This window comes from Eurypyga helias, unplaced genomic scaffold, assembly GCF_000690775.1.
Source record: "Eurypyga helias isolate BGI_N326 unplaced genomic scaffold, ASM69077v1 scaffold15837, whole genome shotgun sequence".
NCBI lineage: Eukaryota > Metazoa > Chordata > Aves > Eurypygiformes > Eurypygidae > Eurypyga > Eurypyga helias.
The window spans coordinates 1-18710 of NW_010259932.1; the positions used below are offsets into that span (position 1 = coordinate 1).

General features: G+C 42.0%; 1 protein-coding gene across 1 annotated transcript; it reads left to right on the top strand.

The window, feature by feature from the left end:
* Nucleotides 1–2728: 2728 nt before the first annotated feature.
* On the top strand, nucleotides 2729–18393 carry MAP3K8 (mitogen-activated protein kinase kinase kinase 8). Its single transcript, XM_010154843.1, has 8 exons — nucleotides 2729–2763; nucleotides 3670–4030; nucleotides 6789–6953; nucleotides 8468–8729; nucleotides 11241–11347; nucleotides 15387–15539; nucleotides 16151–16397; nucleotides 17936–18393. The coding sequence occupies exons 1-8, from the start codon at nucleotides 2729–2731 to the stop codon at nucleotides 18067–18069; spliced, it is 1464 nt and encodes a 487-aa protein (XP_010153145.1). The 3' UTR covers nucleotides 18070–18393.
* Nucleotides 18394–18710: the final 317 nt, after the last annotated feature.

Genomic DNA, 18710 nt, shown 5'->3' on the forward strand with positions numbered 1-18710 from the left:
GTTCCCGGCGCGGGAGAGAGGGGGGCGCAGGCCGGGAAGTGGGGCAGGGAAGCACCTCCCGGCTGGAGATGAGCTCCTTGCCGCTGTCAGCACTAGGAGGGTTTCTTGCTTTCTCCCGAGTCAATATTTGAAATGATATAGAAGTTGAAATTGCTGGTACTTCTTGTCCCTTAACAGCAGAACTTTTTTTTTTTTTCCAAAGGGACTGTGCCTTTCAAGGTCTGTCCATAACTTTTCCTAAAAAGACAAATAAGGACTTTTTTTCATCACCGGTGGACAATTACTTGACACTTAGATTGGAAAATTATTCCCTAGAACCACACAAGAAATCTTTATTATGGGTATATGATGGTGTTGAGCCAGTCTGTGCAGTTTTTGGTTTGTTTGCTTTTAAAAAAAATTTTATTGTAAGTTTTGCTTGGGTTTTTTGTTGTGTTGATCCTTGACACACAAACAAAAAAAAAAGGTCCCACAGGGACTCAAAGTCTGGTATTCAGTTACTCTTGTTCTAATAAGATGGATATAAGGATACTCTCAAGCAGCACACTTCTCAGAAAAAGGGGTTTAAGGAAAAGCTACTCATGATAAATAGAGAAACAAACTCTTGGCTTGCAAATTACTCATGTGACGATGTTGAAATAATAGCAGAACTGGAGAAAGAGTCTTGTGCTTTAGCAACTGACTTAAGTGCTTACATTTAGTTTTGTTTTTCCATTGTAGGTGAAATAAGTTTTTTAACTGAGAACCTAAGTAAAACATACTGAGTGATGTAATTTATTCATCTACCTGAATTGCATACAACGTTTTAGAATATTGCTTGAGTGCCCACCACAGATACTAGTACAGGATTTTGGGCATAAAAAGGAAGAATGTATTGCCTGTTGGCAAATGGACACCTTTTTTTGCCAGTGGGGGACATATAATGCATAAATGGGTGCATAATTTAAAAAAAAATTAACTTTATATAGGCTAGGCACTTTATGTAAACATTTAGTGTTCAGAATTTTGCTGAATATTGAGAAAAATGAATGGTCTGCAGCTTTTCTCAAGTACTAAAAACACAGAAGTGAGAATATGCAGGTACTAGTCACTTTTTCTTGTTATTCAGGGTTTTTGGGTAGTAGTGGAACTGTCAAGTATGTTACTAGGGTTGTGCTGTACTTTGAGAGGAAGAGAGCAGAGCTTGCATTCAGGGAAAGATGCTTTTGGTCTAAACTGTACAGATGCCTTCTGCATGAAAACATGATCAAAGAGTGAATTAGCTTATTCATGGTACATACTTGTGTTTATCCACAAAAGACTAGAGCATCTACAGGCTCATGTTTTTCTTTAGAAAGTCCCTCAGGACTAGTTTGTAACTTTACCTGACTTTACACATGCAGTCTCTCAGTTCCTTTCATGACTGGGCTGTTTCTTTTCTCTCCACCTCTGCTAGTTCAGCACCCCAAAAAAAAGAAAAAAAAAAGAAAAAAGAAAACCAATGAATAAAAGTCCTGCTATAGGGAAAAAAAGAAATCTCCTTTATAATAAAGAGTAAACACTTTCAGGCTTTAACAGCCTTTAGCTTGGGCATTGAGCAGCAAGAGGGATGCTAGGGGTTAGAAGACACCCCTGGCATCTTTTATTTCTTGTGTAGTTTGGATAAACCTGACCTCTCTCTGCACCCCGGATGCAGAGCCTGGGTGCTCCCCGCTCGAGCAGCGCTAGTGACCACAAGGTTTCCTACTCGGCTGCCCTGGTGCTAGGGGTGCCGCCAGGTTGACTTGAGGCTGGGAGAACTGGTGTGGAGTGGTGGTGAAAGTCACTCTGTCCATCCTGGGGGGACACGGTGCTGCTCTGCCACCGTCACCCCAAGGGGTTTGCAGAGGAGCGCGTTGCACCGCAGGCGCTCCCCTTGCCTTTTCCGCTGCTGCTTCTGCTGAGCTGTCCTGTCCTGCCTTTCGAGCTCATGGCACGTGGTCTGAGTTTCTTTGCCAAGTCAGCCGCGTCATTTTACTCGGTTTTCTTCAACGTTAGAGCTGACGTAAATACTCCAACCCATGAGAAATATGTGCCACAAAGCTTCCACGTCCTTGCGGGGAGGGTAAGAAAGATAATGATCATAACCAGAAACTGTACCTGGGTAAACGGCGTTGCTTCATGGCCTCAGGGGACCGAGTCTGCTGCTTGTCCTTGAGGTAAATAGGTTGTCCTTGCTTCTGTTCTTTTTTCTTTTTTAGGTATCTTTTTTGTCTGGTTGTTTTCTTTTCCCCAGACTAGATGGTTGCGGTGGATTATGAAAAAGGGAAATGAGAGCTCTCTAAATAGGGCGTGCTCGATTCTGCCAGGGGAAAAGGAGATCATTCTCATCTTTGCTATTAGCAAGCATGAGGCAGAGAGAATAAAATTCAGGACTTAACCATGGAAAACTTATTTTTCATTGCTACTTGGAAATCTGGATGACCATACAGTAACTTGATTCTTTTTTGAGCTGTCATCTTTTTTTCTTTTTGCAGAAAAATCCCCTGTTATCTCAGCCTTGTGATTACTAGTTTTTCTTTCCGTGAAGCTTGTGAAGCAAACGATCATATGAGTATAAACCAGTCCTTCTGCTTGAGCTGGTCTGCCATGGCTTTATTTGTTTTGCTTTTTTTAATAGACTGCTGCAGAACGCTGTGAAATTACCATCAGTGGTAAATACAGGTTCAGGAAACATGACGACTTTAGGGATTATATTGAGACGTTTTTGATGGGTTTGTGTGATGCAACTAGGATAAATACAAGGTAAGTGCTCTGAGACCTTTACATGTTGAAAACTATTTGTATAAGTATTTTGATGAGTGACCGTGTGTATGCTTTTAACATGAATACAGCAACTCTCTCTGGCTCAAAATAGGAACCTGGGATGGGAAAGGACTTCTTGGGATGTCCAATCCAGTTTCTAGGGGTGAAAGTCAAAATGGTCAAGATTTATCTTAAAAAGTTATTGCTAGAAATAGTGAGGGTAGAACCAACTGCCGGAAACGGCTTCAAAAGCTCATTGCTTTTATGGTAGCTCCATTTCTGACTTTCTTCTGAAACCGGTGGAAATTTCAGTTTAAGTCTATTTCTGGTCGGTTATCTGCAAAAAAGATGGGTGGTGTATCTGAGGTTGTGAGTTGAGCTTTATGCAATAATACTAACAGATGCTTCTTACTAGTGGAATGATCTTTCTCCATGACCTCCTCTTTCTGGACACATCGCATAAATTGCTCATAAAAACTTGGTGATAAACTAATGGAGTGCTTTTAGATCTCTCTTTGTCATTCGTTTCCAGATAATTAATTCTTTCATTTGCATTGAGGGTAATCCTTCATTTTTGCATATGCAGCAAAATATAACTGGTTTATACATCCTTACTGTGCCAGTTCCTCTAACAAAAATCTTTATCAAAACAAATTCCAGCAATGAATGACAGGGGACGTTCACTAAACTTCTAAAGAAAATTTCACTAGCAAAGACTTTTTCTCCATTTCCTCTTCACCCAGTCTACTAATTATGATTTTCTTCATAATACAAATTAATTATTTTATATCTAATGGTATAATGATGAGCTGTCTGTCACCCTGATCACTTCCTCTTTTCGTTCTTTGCTGAAACAAATGTAAGTGAAAAGTGTTTTCAGGTTTGTTTGTTTCTTGTTTTTTTCAGGAGTGGTTTTGCAAAGTGGACAGTAATGGAGTATATGAGCACGGGTAGTGATAGCAAAGAGGAGATTGACTTGTTGCTAACTAATTTAAATATGTCTGAGGTGATAGACATCATGGAAAACCTTTATCCAGGTGGAGACCTTGCAGTCTATGAAGACAGCTTAATTACAATGTGCGAAGAGGCAAATCAAAATGAAGAACGTGCGGAATCTTTACTGTTTTGTGAAAGGGAGGTTTCTTTTATGTCCTCTGTCAAATACGGGACTGTGGAAGACCTGCTTGCTTTTGCAAATCAGGTGTCTAACACTGCAAAACAATGTAAAGGATGCAGACAACAAGAATCTGGGATCCTCTTGAATATGGTATGTCTCTTTTATTTTTACTTGAAAATCAGTAGACTTAAGAAGTTAGAAGTTATTGATGAATCTAAATAAAGATCACCCCAGTCTCAGTAGTAACAGTCAGGCACAGTTCCCTGTGCAAACCTGGGACTGGAGGGGATCTCTGAGGTCATCAAGTCTAGTCCTTGCAGTCTGAAGCAGCTATGGAGAAAATCTTTTGTTTGGGAAGATCCACTCTATGTTGCCTCTTGGTATCCTTGGAGATTAGAAAACATTTCCCAACATTGAATACAAACCTGGGACATGCAGTAAAAAAGCAAAAGTTGTGACTGTGATGGCTTGCAGGTTTGGGAGGCAGGGTTTTCCAGTGCCTTGTGTTCATGCAGTAAAAAAAAAGAGTCCATTATGCAGAATTCCTAAATAAAGGTCTAAGATCTATTTGGTGTAGTTACTGAATTTACTCTATCTGCACAAAATGTAAAAAATAGTAATGTAAAGACAAGAAGTGTATAGTATCAGCTGTGACTTTCAGAATGGCAATATTATGTAATATCACACACTGCTAAATTCAAGTATAGATGCGTTGTTTTGAGACATGTTCATTTTTTCCATAAAATGATTTGTGTTCTACAAGTATCTGTAAATATTAGCGCCATTGGACTTTTATTTAAAATCAATTGCTCTAGAAAAAAATCAATAATGAAACGGAAGGTTATTCATATATGTTTGTGTTGCTGCTTTATTTTGTTAAGATGTTCTACATCTATCATCATTAGTATCTTGCATGTAATATGATTTTCATGTGAGCATTGGTCGTTGAGGCTTGCTGGTCACTCGGGTGTGAAACAGCACAGGGTATTGCTTTACTGTGATTTGGAAGGAGCATTGCAGTATTGCCAAACAGTCACTTTTTAAACTCTTAACGTTGAAATGACACTTAGTAATATTCAATGTTTCCTATACTTAGGATAGACAGCGTTCTACATACTCGTGGTTGTTTTGCTTGCATATTATTTCTGTAGATGCATACAGTTGGCATGAACCAAGTACTACTAGGGGCACGTGATCCCATTGAGCAACTGTGGATGGGAGGCAGGGCATTACCTGTACCTGCATTTTGAGAGGTGAATCCACATTTTAAATATCTACAGTGTATTAGTTAGGATTAGGAGTGTTTCTGATTGCCTGGTGACCTCCGCTGACTGCACCATCGCTCCGTCACAGGGGGTCTTGGACCACACAAGCTGGGTTTCTTTCAGTTGAAACTAAACTGGAAGATGTGTTGCAGCCACAGACGAGCATTCATTCCACAGGACCAGGCTGGGAACTAGTCCTGAAGGCCTCCCGAAAATGTGAATAATGTGGTGGTCATAGCTCTCTTGCTCTGCAAATCCACTCCGCTCAGTCTGTGTTACTTTCCAGGATAGGGGTAACCCCTGTGAATCAGCTAGTCTTAACCCCTTGAAATGCAGAAGCAAGCAGGCAAGATGTACAGTTTGCTAGTCTTTACCTTGGCTCTGATAAGTGGAGGCGAGGCTCAATCTGCTTAGCCTAAGCAAAATACTTTTAATAGGAAGACACCACACCACCCCCCCTCCAGTTAAGAACTTATCCTCCACAAAATTAAGAACTTCCAAGAGTTAATCTATTTCGTGTAGATACTAGTCACAAATGACAGTTTTAGCAGTGGAGATACTTTGCTAATTGAAAAACATGAAGGTAGGAAAAATCCCAGAAAGATTGTGTGTTACACCTTAAAAAGAAATCTAAACCAAATAATTTTCCTAATATGCCCTTATCTTAAAAAGAGTAGCTGAAGAGCTGAGTGCGAGACCATGTGACAGACATGAAATGATAAATATTCTTGATCTTCTTTTACATAGCTTCAAGGATCTTGATAAAGTAGCAGTAAACTGGTTAATGATATTCCAGATACTGACAATACTGTATATCCCTGAATTAATTAGAAGCATAGTCACTGAAAACATTACTAATTCTTTAGCTGAGAGAATTTTAAGAGTCAAGAAATAACATCAAACCTCTGTCATGTGCAGAGGGAGGGAGCTGTTTTTAAGGAGGATTTAGAGCAAGATACTGGCTTAGATGCTCTGAGTCGCTTCCTGGAGGAGCCATCCTCGCCTTGTAAGTGGTATAGAGAGCCAAAGCTCCCCACATTACCCACCTAAAACAGGCAGTGTGACTCCTGCTCTTTCCTTTTTTATAATTTTTTTTTGGACTACAGTATAAAACTAGAAGAAGGTGGCTGGTAAAATTGCAGCAGACTTCTTTGACCTTTTACTAAGCAGCAGAAACTCTGATACAAGATGGAAAATTAAAATGTGTTCCCTAGCAGTACATGTGATGTTAGGAAATGCTGAAACTCTTGCTCACGTTGTATAAGATAGCCTGTGAGTAACAGGTATGTGGCATAACAAGTTAGATTACAGGAAGGACAAACATGTGCAGGTAAATCTAATAACAAGAGGTGGGTAATTTCATTAACCTGGCTGCTGTTGTTGTTGTTTCAAGACAATTAATTGCAACTTACACTTTGTAAGTTAGTCACTGGGGAGAAACGTGGATGCCTGGGCTGTGAATGAATGCCACACCTCACATGCTGTTCCTATTTGGTGTTTCTAAATAAAGACTGCTGAACAGATCGTGTGCATCACACACATATACAAGTGATATTATTTTTATTTTTCCACTACATGTATAAAATTAATTAGGCTTGAAGTAGCTTTAACTTCATTGTGATGGGTTTTTTTTAACTCCACAGATCACACCCAAGAATGGGCGCTATCAAATTGACTCTGATGTGCTCCTGTTTCCGTGGAAGCTAACTTACAGGAACATTGGCTCTGATTTTATTCCTCGGGGAGCTTTTGGGAAGGTGTACTTAGCCCAAGATAGAGAAACCAAGAAACGAATGGCATGCAAACTGGTATGTTAGTTCAGTAGTTTTATCTCTGAGCAAATATTGTACGTCCTAGTACATACAGTATATTTTCAAATATGTCTGCATCAAATTCCACTGTTAGGCTGGTGATCATCTTGGTTTTGTTGGCCTACACAAGGTAGGAAAAGTGCATATTTTTAACTGTGGTTTTAATTTTTTAAATGTTTAATCTAATTCAAAATTCAGAAACTTTATCTGGAAGGATGTGTAACTGCCATGTGGGCTGCAGTGGGGGGAGGATAGAATTTCTACTTGTCCTGCGGTACTCACAGTGGTAACATATCAGCATGAGATCACGTCCCTGCCAGAGGTGATAGCAAAACCCTTTTGCTGCAGATGGTTTTAGGATCTCATCCTTTAACTGGGGTTCTCAGACTTAGTTTACTTTTCTCCAGTGCAATTCATGTCCTGGATTGCTCAGCTTAGGTGCAGCTCTCATTGTGTTCTGGGCACTGACTGACCTTAAGGTTGTGAGATGTCATAAGAAAACTGCTGAGCACCCCCCATATTTTTATGCAAGTCAGTGTTTTCTTTCAACTTTACCTTTCAACATACTATTCTGAATTGAGCAGTAAATATTTAGGGCTAGGAAAATCTCATCTGGGATATTGCTCTATATCTCCCGGCTTTTGAATAAGTACCTGTAATGCTTTTGTGTGTGAAAGAGTTGGGGAGGCAGGTGTATGTCCTTCCCTTGAAGCCAGTATATCCACATGAGGACAGATTTAGTTTGCTGCTCCTGCGTAACCCACTGCAGAATTAAAGCATCCTAACGTTTCTGAAAACACAAACAGTATTTCTCATTGTAGTAAAAATACTAGCCTCTTATTTGGTTGCCATCCACAAGTCTGAGGGAAGGAGAATAAAAAGAAGAGCGTTAGTAGCCTTTCTGTGTGTAAGCAAACACTGCTTTTATTGTCTTAGCAATCTCCTGTCAGTACTTTTTAAAGAATTACAGTGCTGCCGGGTGCTCGCTGTAAAGCAGGTTTCATTTCTGGAAAGCCATAAAACAGAGCTGATAAGGATGGAATCAACGTCAGTAATGGTCCTGAGCGTGTTTAGTCTGTAGACTGTGCTGAGCACTGTGAGCACTGATGCACGTGGCAGACGGGTGTATAGCTCTGGTAGAGCAGATGAGGCTGCACAGAGCTAATGGAAAAAGCAGTGGCATTTTTATCTCCTTCACCAGGAAGTTGGCATAGAGCTTTTTCATAACCACCGGATTTTGACGGGAATAACTCTTGCTACATTGCTTTTTCTGGAAGATTGCACTTTTTATATGGGCATGATTCCAAAAACGCTCTCAACTTTAAACAGGATGTGTCTCAACTGGAAAGGGAGAACAAGCCACCGGATCAAAATAAAGCCCTGAATTTTAACAATCCAATTTTTAGGAGTGCTTTGCTTCCTTCCTCCATTTTAATCTGTAGGATAACTCATGTTAGTATGGATAACTTGTTTTTGAGCTGCTTTTCTGTGGTTTTGTTTCAATGTTCTAGGTCCCAGTGGAACAGTTCAAACCATCAGATGTTGAAATACAGGCATGTTTCCGTCATGAAAACATTGCTGAATTATATGGTGCTATTTTGTGGGATGAGACGATCCACCTCTTTATGGAAGCTGGAGAGGGAGGATCTGTCATGGAAAAGCTGGAGAGTTGTGGTCCTATGAGAGAATTTGAAATCATCTGGGTGACAAAGCATATTCTGAAAGGACTTGACTTTCTCCACTCCAAGAGGATTATCCACCACGATATCAAACGTATGTGATTCCTTGGGGTGCTTTGTGGTGCAAGCTGGGCTGGGGCTTCAGTTGGAGAGCCTGGGTCTGAGCTGGGGTGCGTGGCCTCGCATCTCTGTGAGGGAGGGATGGATAATGCTCAACAAATGATGGGGTTAGGTTCTGGAGATAATTGTTATTTACACTATTTATTAATTCACTTCAGTGGAGAGGATGACTTGAAAGTCATAGTGGCTTTGCCTTTCTTGAGCAACTGAATTTGAAAGAAATACCTAAAGAAAAATTAGTGAAATCATCAGTCTGTGTTAAGATGGTAATTTCCCTCTTTCCATGTGAATTCATCCTGAGTGCTTCCAAGCCCCCTTTCCACTTGCACCTTATTTCAGGTTTTATGTTTCTTCATGGCTGTCCCTCAGTTTGAGATGCTTTGGAACTATATGCATACTTTTTACTGTTTTTTTTCTTTCAACAATTACTGCAACATAATTTGCTTTTAAAAATCTCTGGATGTTAACATGTATAAATAATCAAAATGTATTGATATTAAACCTAAAGTAAATACATTAATATCAAATTGCTTTAAAATTTAATTGTTATGTCTTACATTTAATTTAGTATTAAATACTGTTCCTCCCAACACCACTTCCCTCCGCAGACAAAGTCTGCCTTTCTAGTAACACTGCCTCTGATGAAGATGTCTCTCATCTGCGAGTTAATTTTTGCTAAGCTTGAGGGTTTAAAATAGAACTATTCAAACAGAAGCGTTACAATAAATAGTTGACAGAAGATAGTTATCAGGAATGGCTGAATTTTTATCTAGGTTTTGCTTTTTTTTTTTTTTAGTTAATGTGGGTCAGTACTTTAGGCATTTGAGATTCTGGCAGCTATAATACTGCTTATTTTTCCCCTTAGTTGTATTTTCTTGCTTGTAATGAGAATCTTTCCTATGGGTTTATTGTATTTGATAGTAACAATGACATTAATTAAAAGGTTTAAATCCAAACCAGCCAAAACCCAACCCGCTACATCTAGACAGTAGATAGGAGAACCAGCCCATGTGGATGCGAGTGCTTTTCGTCTTTTTTCCAGCCTTTTTCTGTGTTGCTGGATGTGGGGCAGGTACCCCGGCCACGCTCCTGCCTGCAGGGAGCTGTTTTGTTCAAGGGGCTGAGCTGGGGACCCCAGGCCCTTAATGGCAGCCATGCCCACTGCCTGGCGAGGGAGCAGAGGCGTGTGTTTTCCTTCGCCAGGCAGAATTGATAGAAAAGGCTGTTTCCCAAACACCCCCAATTTCTTCCTCACTGCATCTGCTGCTGAGTTTCTGTCCTGCTGATGAAGGAGGAGATGGGATTTTACTGAGGGAAAGGCTGCCCTGAGCCGGAAAGGGGAGGAGGACTTTCTATTGGCTTGTGCTGGCACTCATTTTAACCCTTAGCTGGAAAGCAGTTAAATCATAAGGTTAAATCGTGTTAGGGGGAAATTCAGCCCCAAACCAGCCGAAGCTGGGGCTGGGTACAGTCCCAAACGGGCAGCAGAGCCTGCCGCGCTGTGGCAGTGTGGCCCTCTGCACTGTACTTTATGTGGTGTTTAAATTCCAATTCTTCAAAGGTATCCCTAAAGTTACAGATTTATTTATGTAGCTCCTGTAGCACTAGTAAGAAGGTAGCTATGTACAGGATGGCTTCTGAAATGAGCACCGCTGAAATCAGTCTTCCCACTGGATGGTCATGGTGAGCACTGCCAAGATGGAAAATGACCCATGGCTTCCTCTGGGAGATAATGTGTTTCTGTCGTGTAGCTTGGAGACTTTGTCCACATCTTCCGAAACACCAAACAAGAATTTCTCAAGGCTTACACAGAGCACTAGACTTGTAAGAGAAAGCCTCTGGGTACTAAGTTGTGTCTTAGGCAGAGATTTATGAAGGAAAGTGGATAAAGCTTCTCAATAATGTTGCAGTTTGGCGAGAGTTTGGAACTCTCCATCTTTTACTACTTTTGCAGCCATAGTTTGTCCTCTGACATCACGCTGAGCCCCTCTCACTGACCACTGCAGGAGGCTGATGTGGCTGCTGTGGGGGGGCCTCAGTTAGTCTCTACTTCTGTCTTCATTTAAATCGTTTGTGTAGAGAAACCTCTTGGTGACCAACAGTTATGTTGCTTATAGCCAGACCTGCACAGCGTGCTCTGCACCTTGGAGACCATTAAACATCTACAGAGCAAGCCAGTCTTCCACCTTTCTCCCTTACCCTCAGCCATTTTCTCTCTCCCTCTTTTTCTTTTTTTAGCTAGGAAGATGACCAAATGCTGATTCTTCTTTTACATAAACCAGTCGAGTTTGATTTTTAAGATATGATTTGAAGTTGGACACAGCAACTAACAGACCTGTTTTGTCTAGAAGGGCAGTGTCAGCTGTAGAGGCTAGTTGAGCTAGCCTCCCTTCTCAGGCTAACATCCAAATGAAACGGGCATGTTGTAAAATAAATGCCCAATGTGCTAGAAACCTAAATGTTGTCATTTTTGTTTTTCTTTTAGCAAGCAACATTGTCTTTATGTCTACTAAGGCTGTTCTGGTGGATTTTGGCCTAAGTGTTCAAATGACTGAAGACATTTACTATCCCAAAGACCTTAGAGGAACAGAGGTAAGAAGCTGGAGGGGCAGAAGCCCTTATGTTGTGTTACTCTGATGGTTGTGATGCTTAGGCTCAAATTTGGACCTTGAGGGTAGAAACTTGGGCAGAAGAGTTTTATAACACATTACCAAAAACTTAGAAGCAGACATTAATACAATCTCAATTACGTTTTTATTTTCAAATGGCTTATTGGAGAATCAGGTGTTACACCTTGGAAGCCGTGTCACCCTCTCTGCAGTCCCATTTGTTAGCAATTACTAAATCTGAAGGCAAAGAGAAATCGGGGTTCGCTTGAGTCAAAGGAACAGTACTTTGAGGAGGGTTGTTTGCAGCGGATCGACTGCTGGTCAGAGACACTTCAGACAGGAATTTGTTCTTTGCTCTAGCAAAGATTTCTTCAGAGATACTAGCTATGGACTGGAGTGACCTGCTCAGCACACTAGTTCGACTCCTCCTTTGAAACCACAGAAATTACGGACGTCTGAGTTTCGTCCCTTAGCATTTCTAAGCTCTGTTCCCCATCTACATGTAACCCTCTTGCCCTTTAGGGGTTATGTATGGCATGGTTGATGGTTATCAGGTAAACTTGCTCAGGCATTACGGTGAGGGAGGTGGGGCCTTTTAAATGTTCTCAGTGGCTTTGACTCTGAACATGCAGCAGAGGTCCTGCACCCCACTTGGGCTACACTCATGCTGAGGCGTTTCCAGGGCTGGAGCTTTAGCAAATAACCAAGCAGCCACGATCAGCTTGGATAGCTGCTGCAAATGTGGCTTTGCGTGCTCTCTGTTGCCAGAGAAGGTTGTTTACAGGAAATGCTTCAGCTGAAATGTTGGCACTTGCCATTTCGATAGTCTGTCACAGCATAGGCACGTGTTTAGAGGCGATACTTGTATAACTGACAGGGTATTTCACTCCTTGGAAGGGTGGGATAAACTAAGTTTTCACAGAATGTCAGGCTGGTTTTTTTCTTCCACCAAGATATTTAGGAAAATACTTGAACACTTGTTTTCACTGTCTTTCTAGTCAGGGGAGATAAGAGTTTAAATGCTTACTGTACTGGAAGCAACATGCTCTCTGGCAATTAATGTACATGCTTTGTGGGTGTTTTATTTTGGTTTGGGGTTTTTTGTTTGTATGTTTAGGGGGTTTTGTGTGCTGTTAATGAGAATAAGAAAAACGGTGGGAATGAGTTGGAAGCCCTGGTTGGGTATTTCCTAAGGATGGAGATGTGTGTAAGCAGGAACTTTCCAGGTTTGTGGAGTGGACCGATGATGGTCTGCTCCTGGCTGTTGGAGGACAGGCCAAGTGCATGTTGGTAAGAACAACTGTGAAAAACACTTAGTTCTTAATGGAGTAGGAAGAAAATTATTGGCACTGTTGAGCACCTGTAGTCTCGTCCTCGGAAAGTGGATAATCTCACCACCCTGAAACATGGCAGTGCTTGGTGTTTGTTGTCTCAGGGGAGGGGTAGCCAGTCCTCCAAATACTAGTCAAAGACTTAGAGGAACATCGTGAATTCTGGTGTGTAGGTTTTTCAGCTCACAGTCTTCCTCCTAGGCACCTTCTTCTCCACAGTGCCTGTGTTCAGCCTCGTGGGGTGCCTAATCCAGTCACCCACAATTGCCCTCTGCAGTCTTTGATAGCACTGGCTTGCTTGATTTTTTTCAAAGTAAGATCTTGACTCTCCGAAGTCCTGAGTTTTGCGGCCTTAAGAAGTGGTGCAGTTGTCCAGGAGTGCTGTTTCTGCACGTAGTTGTGCAGCCCCTCCTTAGGGCTCTGTCACCGACATGCAGCATCGTGCCCGTGAGCTGCCTGGTTTCTCTTACATCTGGTATTGGAAGGGACTTGCATCCACGTGAAGGAAGTGGCAGTTGGAGTTATCTTTCTCCTGTGCGTGTTCTTCTCTGGGGGTTTAGGGTGTTGTGTTTTTTTTTGTTTCTGTAGCACAGAAGGTCTGAATGTAGTGAATCTTCTTTATTTATGAAAATGAACAGTTGCAATTCTGGGCAGAATGATGGAAAGACAGTTAAGTTTTGTGTAGTTGGTGTGGGATGAAAAGCCTGGGTTTTCTGAACAGTGTGTGTACAAGGCATGCAGCACAACCTACCCTGCTTGTGATGAAACTGCTCTGCAGGAAATGCTTTTTCTGGCCATTTGCTACACTTTGTTAGAAGTCTGTCACTTTCTTATAGTTTGTAAACTTCAGTTGCAACTGTTTGAGGGGAGGAAAAAATTGCCTGCTAAAGTTTATTGAACGTGGAAAGTGTGATTCGTTTGCAGGAGCACTGGACTAAAACTGGCGCAGCATGAAGGAAAGGACTGTTTTTCTGCTGGGTTGTGTCTCTGGTCGGACTGGCAGACAAGTGCCAGCTCAGCATTAGGAAGAAGTGAGAATGGGGAGGTGTCTGGGGCTTGAGCTGCCTACCGTGGTGACCACAGAGCCTTAGGCCAGTCTGAATCAGTCTGAAATCACAGCTTTGGTGCACATCTCTTTTTGCTTTTTGTTCCTGTGCAAACAAGGTGCATCTTGACCATTTTCACACTTTGACTATAACTGCAGACAGGTTCTTGTTCCAGCATCCTTTTTTTCCTCAAGAAGGCAGCTGCTTTTTGTTTACATAGGTTTCACTCAAGCTGCACTGTATTTGCTAAATATAAAGCTTAAAGATGCCACCACTTAAAGGTGGCAGGTGCAGGGGCACTTATTCTATCTTAGCCCTGAGGAAGGCAATGGATAGGAGTAAGTGGTGTCTGTAGACCTTTGCACATGCTTCTCATCTGAAGCTCTGTGTGCAGAAATGGTTGGTATGTGATTTACTGGGAAGTATTCCTTGGAATTTGCCTGTCCTACAGCTGTTCTCAATCTGTGGTAATAAGTAGTCAAACTATGCGTGATGACCTCACTTCCTGCTCTTGTGTCAGTTAATGGCTTTTAATGTGATTCTTTGTGGCAGGGTGACTTGAACTAATTAAAGTTCTGTTTAGCTCATTTAGAGGGAAATTGGGTGAGGGAAAAGTAGAAACCAGAAGCAAATAGGGTGGCTTGCTAACCTAGTGTGTTGTGGGCTGTGCCCACGTTGTGTTGAAACCTGCTTGCTGGGCCAGTGGTGGTGGCATCGCTGTGGGGCAGCGCTGCCAGCCGTGGGGTGTGCCTCCCGCACCCTGCCTGTCTGCTCCTCCTCCAGCTGCACCCCAAGCTGGCAGGGGCTGCCCACCAGATCCTTCTTCTGGACTTCACAAATCTAAACTCTTGAGTGAAATGTATGGATGGAAACTGTATTTTGGTTTACATGAGATCAGAATTTTTGGTTTGAAAAAGGATGGAAAAGGAATCCTTGCCTTAATAGCTGCTCTGGGAGTAACCTAGTGGAAAGGACACACAGCAGGATTTGAAAGACCTGGCTTTTAATTTATGCATTGCCTTACAGCTGGCTTGTTCCTCACCATCCTATTTCTTAGGATAATGTCCCAACATGCAGGTTATTGGATAAGGGGGAGGAGAGGAGAAGAGTAAGGAAGGTGGGAAGATGGATATCCACCAGTTCTGCCCAGAAGAGTTGCGTAGTATATACTGGAACAGGGATTTGAGGGGTGACCCTCTCTCTTTAGCCTAGCGCATGCCCGTGTTGTTGAAGCATAATGGAGCAGTCCCAGCAGTGCCCCACAAAACAAACTGCCAATTCAGGCACCTCCTTTTGCTGGGAAGTGGTGAGGTTCCTGCTGCTCAGCTGAACAAAGCAGAGACTTGGCTTGAACCTCAGCTGCTCGCAGCTCAGCTAAGTCCCATAGCCGTGGAACTGTGGCCTGTCTGGTGGGGCAGGGGGGAAACCTGGAACATGAATTTGTCTAGGTGCCAGACCAGAAAATCTCTGTGGTAATGTGCAGAGCAGAAAAATGGTGCTTCCCCAGGTGGTGTTTGGTCTTTAGGCTGCAGGTGCTAGTGTGATCTGTCCCTTCAGAGGGGAGTTTCCAGGATCACAAAATGTCATTCGTCTTTGCTTGTTGTTTTCCTCTATTGATTAAACTTTTTTTGACTGTTCTTCACAGATTTACATGAGCCCTGAGGTTATCCTTTGCAGAGGCCACACAACAAAAGCAGACATCTACAGCATGGGAGCAACTATTATCCATATGCAAACCGGCATCCCGCCCTGGGTGAACAGATATCCTCGTTCTGCATATCCATCCTACCTCTATATTGTAAGTGTCCTTAGCAAAGCTGTAGCTCAGTTTCAGTTAAGGGTTTCCTGTACTCTTGTTGGGAAAGCTTCAGTCATATAAAAACTATCAAAATATTTGTCAGAGATATGATATCATCCTTTTTGCTTCGGGGGAGGGAGGGAAGAAGTGGGTTTTGATCATTTAGGGGAAGACAGAGGCTGTGCTGGAGTGGGGTTTTTGTTAAAATTTACAGGCCTTGGGCTTACTGCAAGGACAGGGTTAGAATGGCTTGAAACTTGATTGAATCAAGCCCATCTGTGTTCTACTTGTCTGCTTTGCTTAAAGTTGCAAATAAAAAACAGAGCCTGGCAAATCTGATTCTCTGGTTCTTCCAGTGTGGTACAGAAATCCAGTGAATTTGCAGTGCTCTGGATTTTAGGCTTGCTTGGAGGTGCTTTGAATTTTTAAATTTATGATAAAATTTGATTTTAAAAAGGTGGGTTTTGTGCAGTTACGTGTTCTGCTGTAATTGACCAGCTTAGCTTAGGGATGAGTTTTAAGTGGGGAATTCCCAGACCGCTCATGTGGTTATCTGTGACTTCTTCCATTGTTTTTGGAATAACTGTTTAAGTGCTCTTTTATTCCAACAGATACACAAGCAAGCTCCTCCCTTAGAAGACATTGCTGAAGACTGCAGTACTTCCATGAGGGAGTTGCTAGAAGCAGCTCTAGAAAGGAATCCTAATCATAGGCTGTCTGCAGCAGACTTACTGAAACACGAAGCCTTACACCCACCCCCAGAAGAGCAGCCGCGGTGCCAGAGTCTGGACTCAGCACTGTTTGAAAGGAAAAGGCTACTCGCAAGGAAGGAGCTGCAGTTGCCAGAAAACATTGCAGGTGATGATGTCAGGCTTACTTACCTTGCGCTTCGTCGGTTTTACTTTGTCTCAGAGCTTGGTCTGGGTGAGTGTTGAGAAACAAACAAAACTCAAAAAGCTTCTGGAAACAGACCAGTAAAAATCCCAATTAGATGAGATCAGACGCAGAGCTCATTAAGTGTTATGTAAAACGCCCATTGACTTCAACAGGGGAAGAAGTTAGCCTGAATTCAGCTCCGGAAGGGCTGGCTCATGAAAAAGTCCTGGCAATCATTCAGGGCACTTCGGGAGGTATCCCTTGCTGTCCCAAAGTGCCTTAATTTGCCAGAGTATTAGAGATGTTTTATTGATACTAGTTATTTGTTGACAACAAAGTTCAACAGCCACCACCAAATGCAACACTTTCTGCCTCCTTAAAGAAAAAAACACACGCAAACCCATAATTGTAATGTTGCTGTCAGCCCTTTGTTGTCACCAAAGGAGCCCTTTGTTTTAAAACCATAAATGACTGTAGTGTACAACATTGTTCCCCTTTTGCATTAACAAGTGCTTTTGAAGGATTATAATACACAAACCGGTAGGAAACTCATTGTGTCCTCGGGTAATGTCAAGCCCAAGGGAGATTTAGTGCCAGCAACCTGCTAACAGGCTTCAAAAATGCTTTTCTTCTACTTCTAAAATATATTAGGAGAGTTCTGACAAGAAGTATTTAAAAACCAACCCCAGACAAGTGGTTTATTTGATTGTGGTAGGTATTTGAAAAGGTATCTATGCAAAGTTTTGGGTGCTGTAATGCATAATTGTTGCAACAAATCCACTTAACATTTAAATCAGTCATAGCCTTTGCATCTAGAATGGCTTTGCTCCTTCTGGATTTTTCCTTGTGGATGCATAATCCTTTGACTGGCTCAGGCTATCTGAATCAGTTCTTCTGAAGCTGAAAAAATATCTGACCATTAAACTGGAACTTTAATTTTGGCACTTGAGATTCCAGGTCACTCATTATACAAATATTCAGGGGAGTTCTGCCGTTGCAAACCTGGTCTGGTTTCTTCAGACCTTGATTTAAAAGGAAAAAAAAAAAAAATCTGAGGCTGATGGTCCTGTATTTGTTCTGTGTTGTCACACCCAGCGACACAAAGAGGATGTCATCTGTTTAGATGAAAATTCCCCTGTAATGAAGGGGAATTTTCAGCTGGCAGAAAGGCAGCAGTTTTTTTTTCTTGCATCAATCTCTCCTTTAGCACTGTGGCTCAGAGGATGAGGAAGCTCTGCCTCACTGCCCCAGCTGATGGAGGGTTGTTTAGAAGTAATTGAACACACTTGCTATTTTCAGTAGTGAACTGCGTGCCTTTCTTTGCCCTGGAGTTGTGAGTTCATATGTTATCTTTCCTTTTATATGAGGTTTATGTTATATTGTCCTTAAAAATGAAGCTTTCCAAACCACAGATAAATAAAACCAAATATTAGGCCAATTATTCCAGCAATGTCTACAGCCTTGAAACTGAACTAATGTAGCTGTGCAATAATGACATGCTTTGTCTCTTCACTTTTTAGATTCCTCGTTGTGTACTGGGAGCATGGAGGAGTCGGACCTGCTGAAGAGGCAAAGATCACTCTACATAGACCTTGGAGCTCTAGCTGGTTACTTCAATATTGTGAGGGGACCACCAGCCTTAGAATACGACTGACTCAGTAACGTTGTATGTCAGCAGGTCAGGAACGGACCTCTACCTCTTAAAACTTGATTTTAAGACTTGATTTTCAAATTTGTACATAAAAATATTGACATTGTAGGCTGTCAAATGTGAAAAATGTTTAATTGCACAGATGATTAAGCTAAACCCTCACGGGCTCCGATAAGCTGATCCCAAGCAACGATACTGGTGCATCTGCTGGTTGACCAACAAGAAGATAGCAAGAACAACACTGCTGGGAATGTCTTAATCTAGGATATCTTCCTGTGCTGGGCCTTGCACTTTTATAAAACTTGTATATGCTTGCAAATACTGCCATGAAAAATAATAATTGAGCATGTGGGCTGTGAGATTCAGTCACCCTGAGCTGTCCTCGGAGAAAACCTTCCAAAAGAAAGTAATTGATTTAACTAGTTAAAGACTGTTTCAGTCTTGTTCTGTCTCTGAGACCGGGCCAGTCTCTGGTCATTCTTAATGGGAATCAGGGCCTCCCTTAAGCTGAGCTAATTTCTGTCAGCTCTCTCTGGAGCCAAGGCATCGCTTGGTTACAGATGTGTTTTAACTTTGCATCTTCCCTGGGCTGTTGGAGCTAAGCAAGGCACTGTCCCCCCTCTCTGTGGGTGGAGGGAATCCCT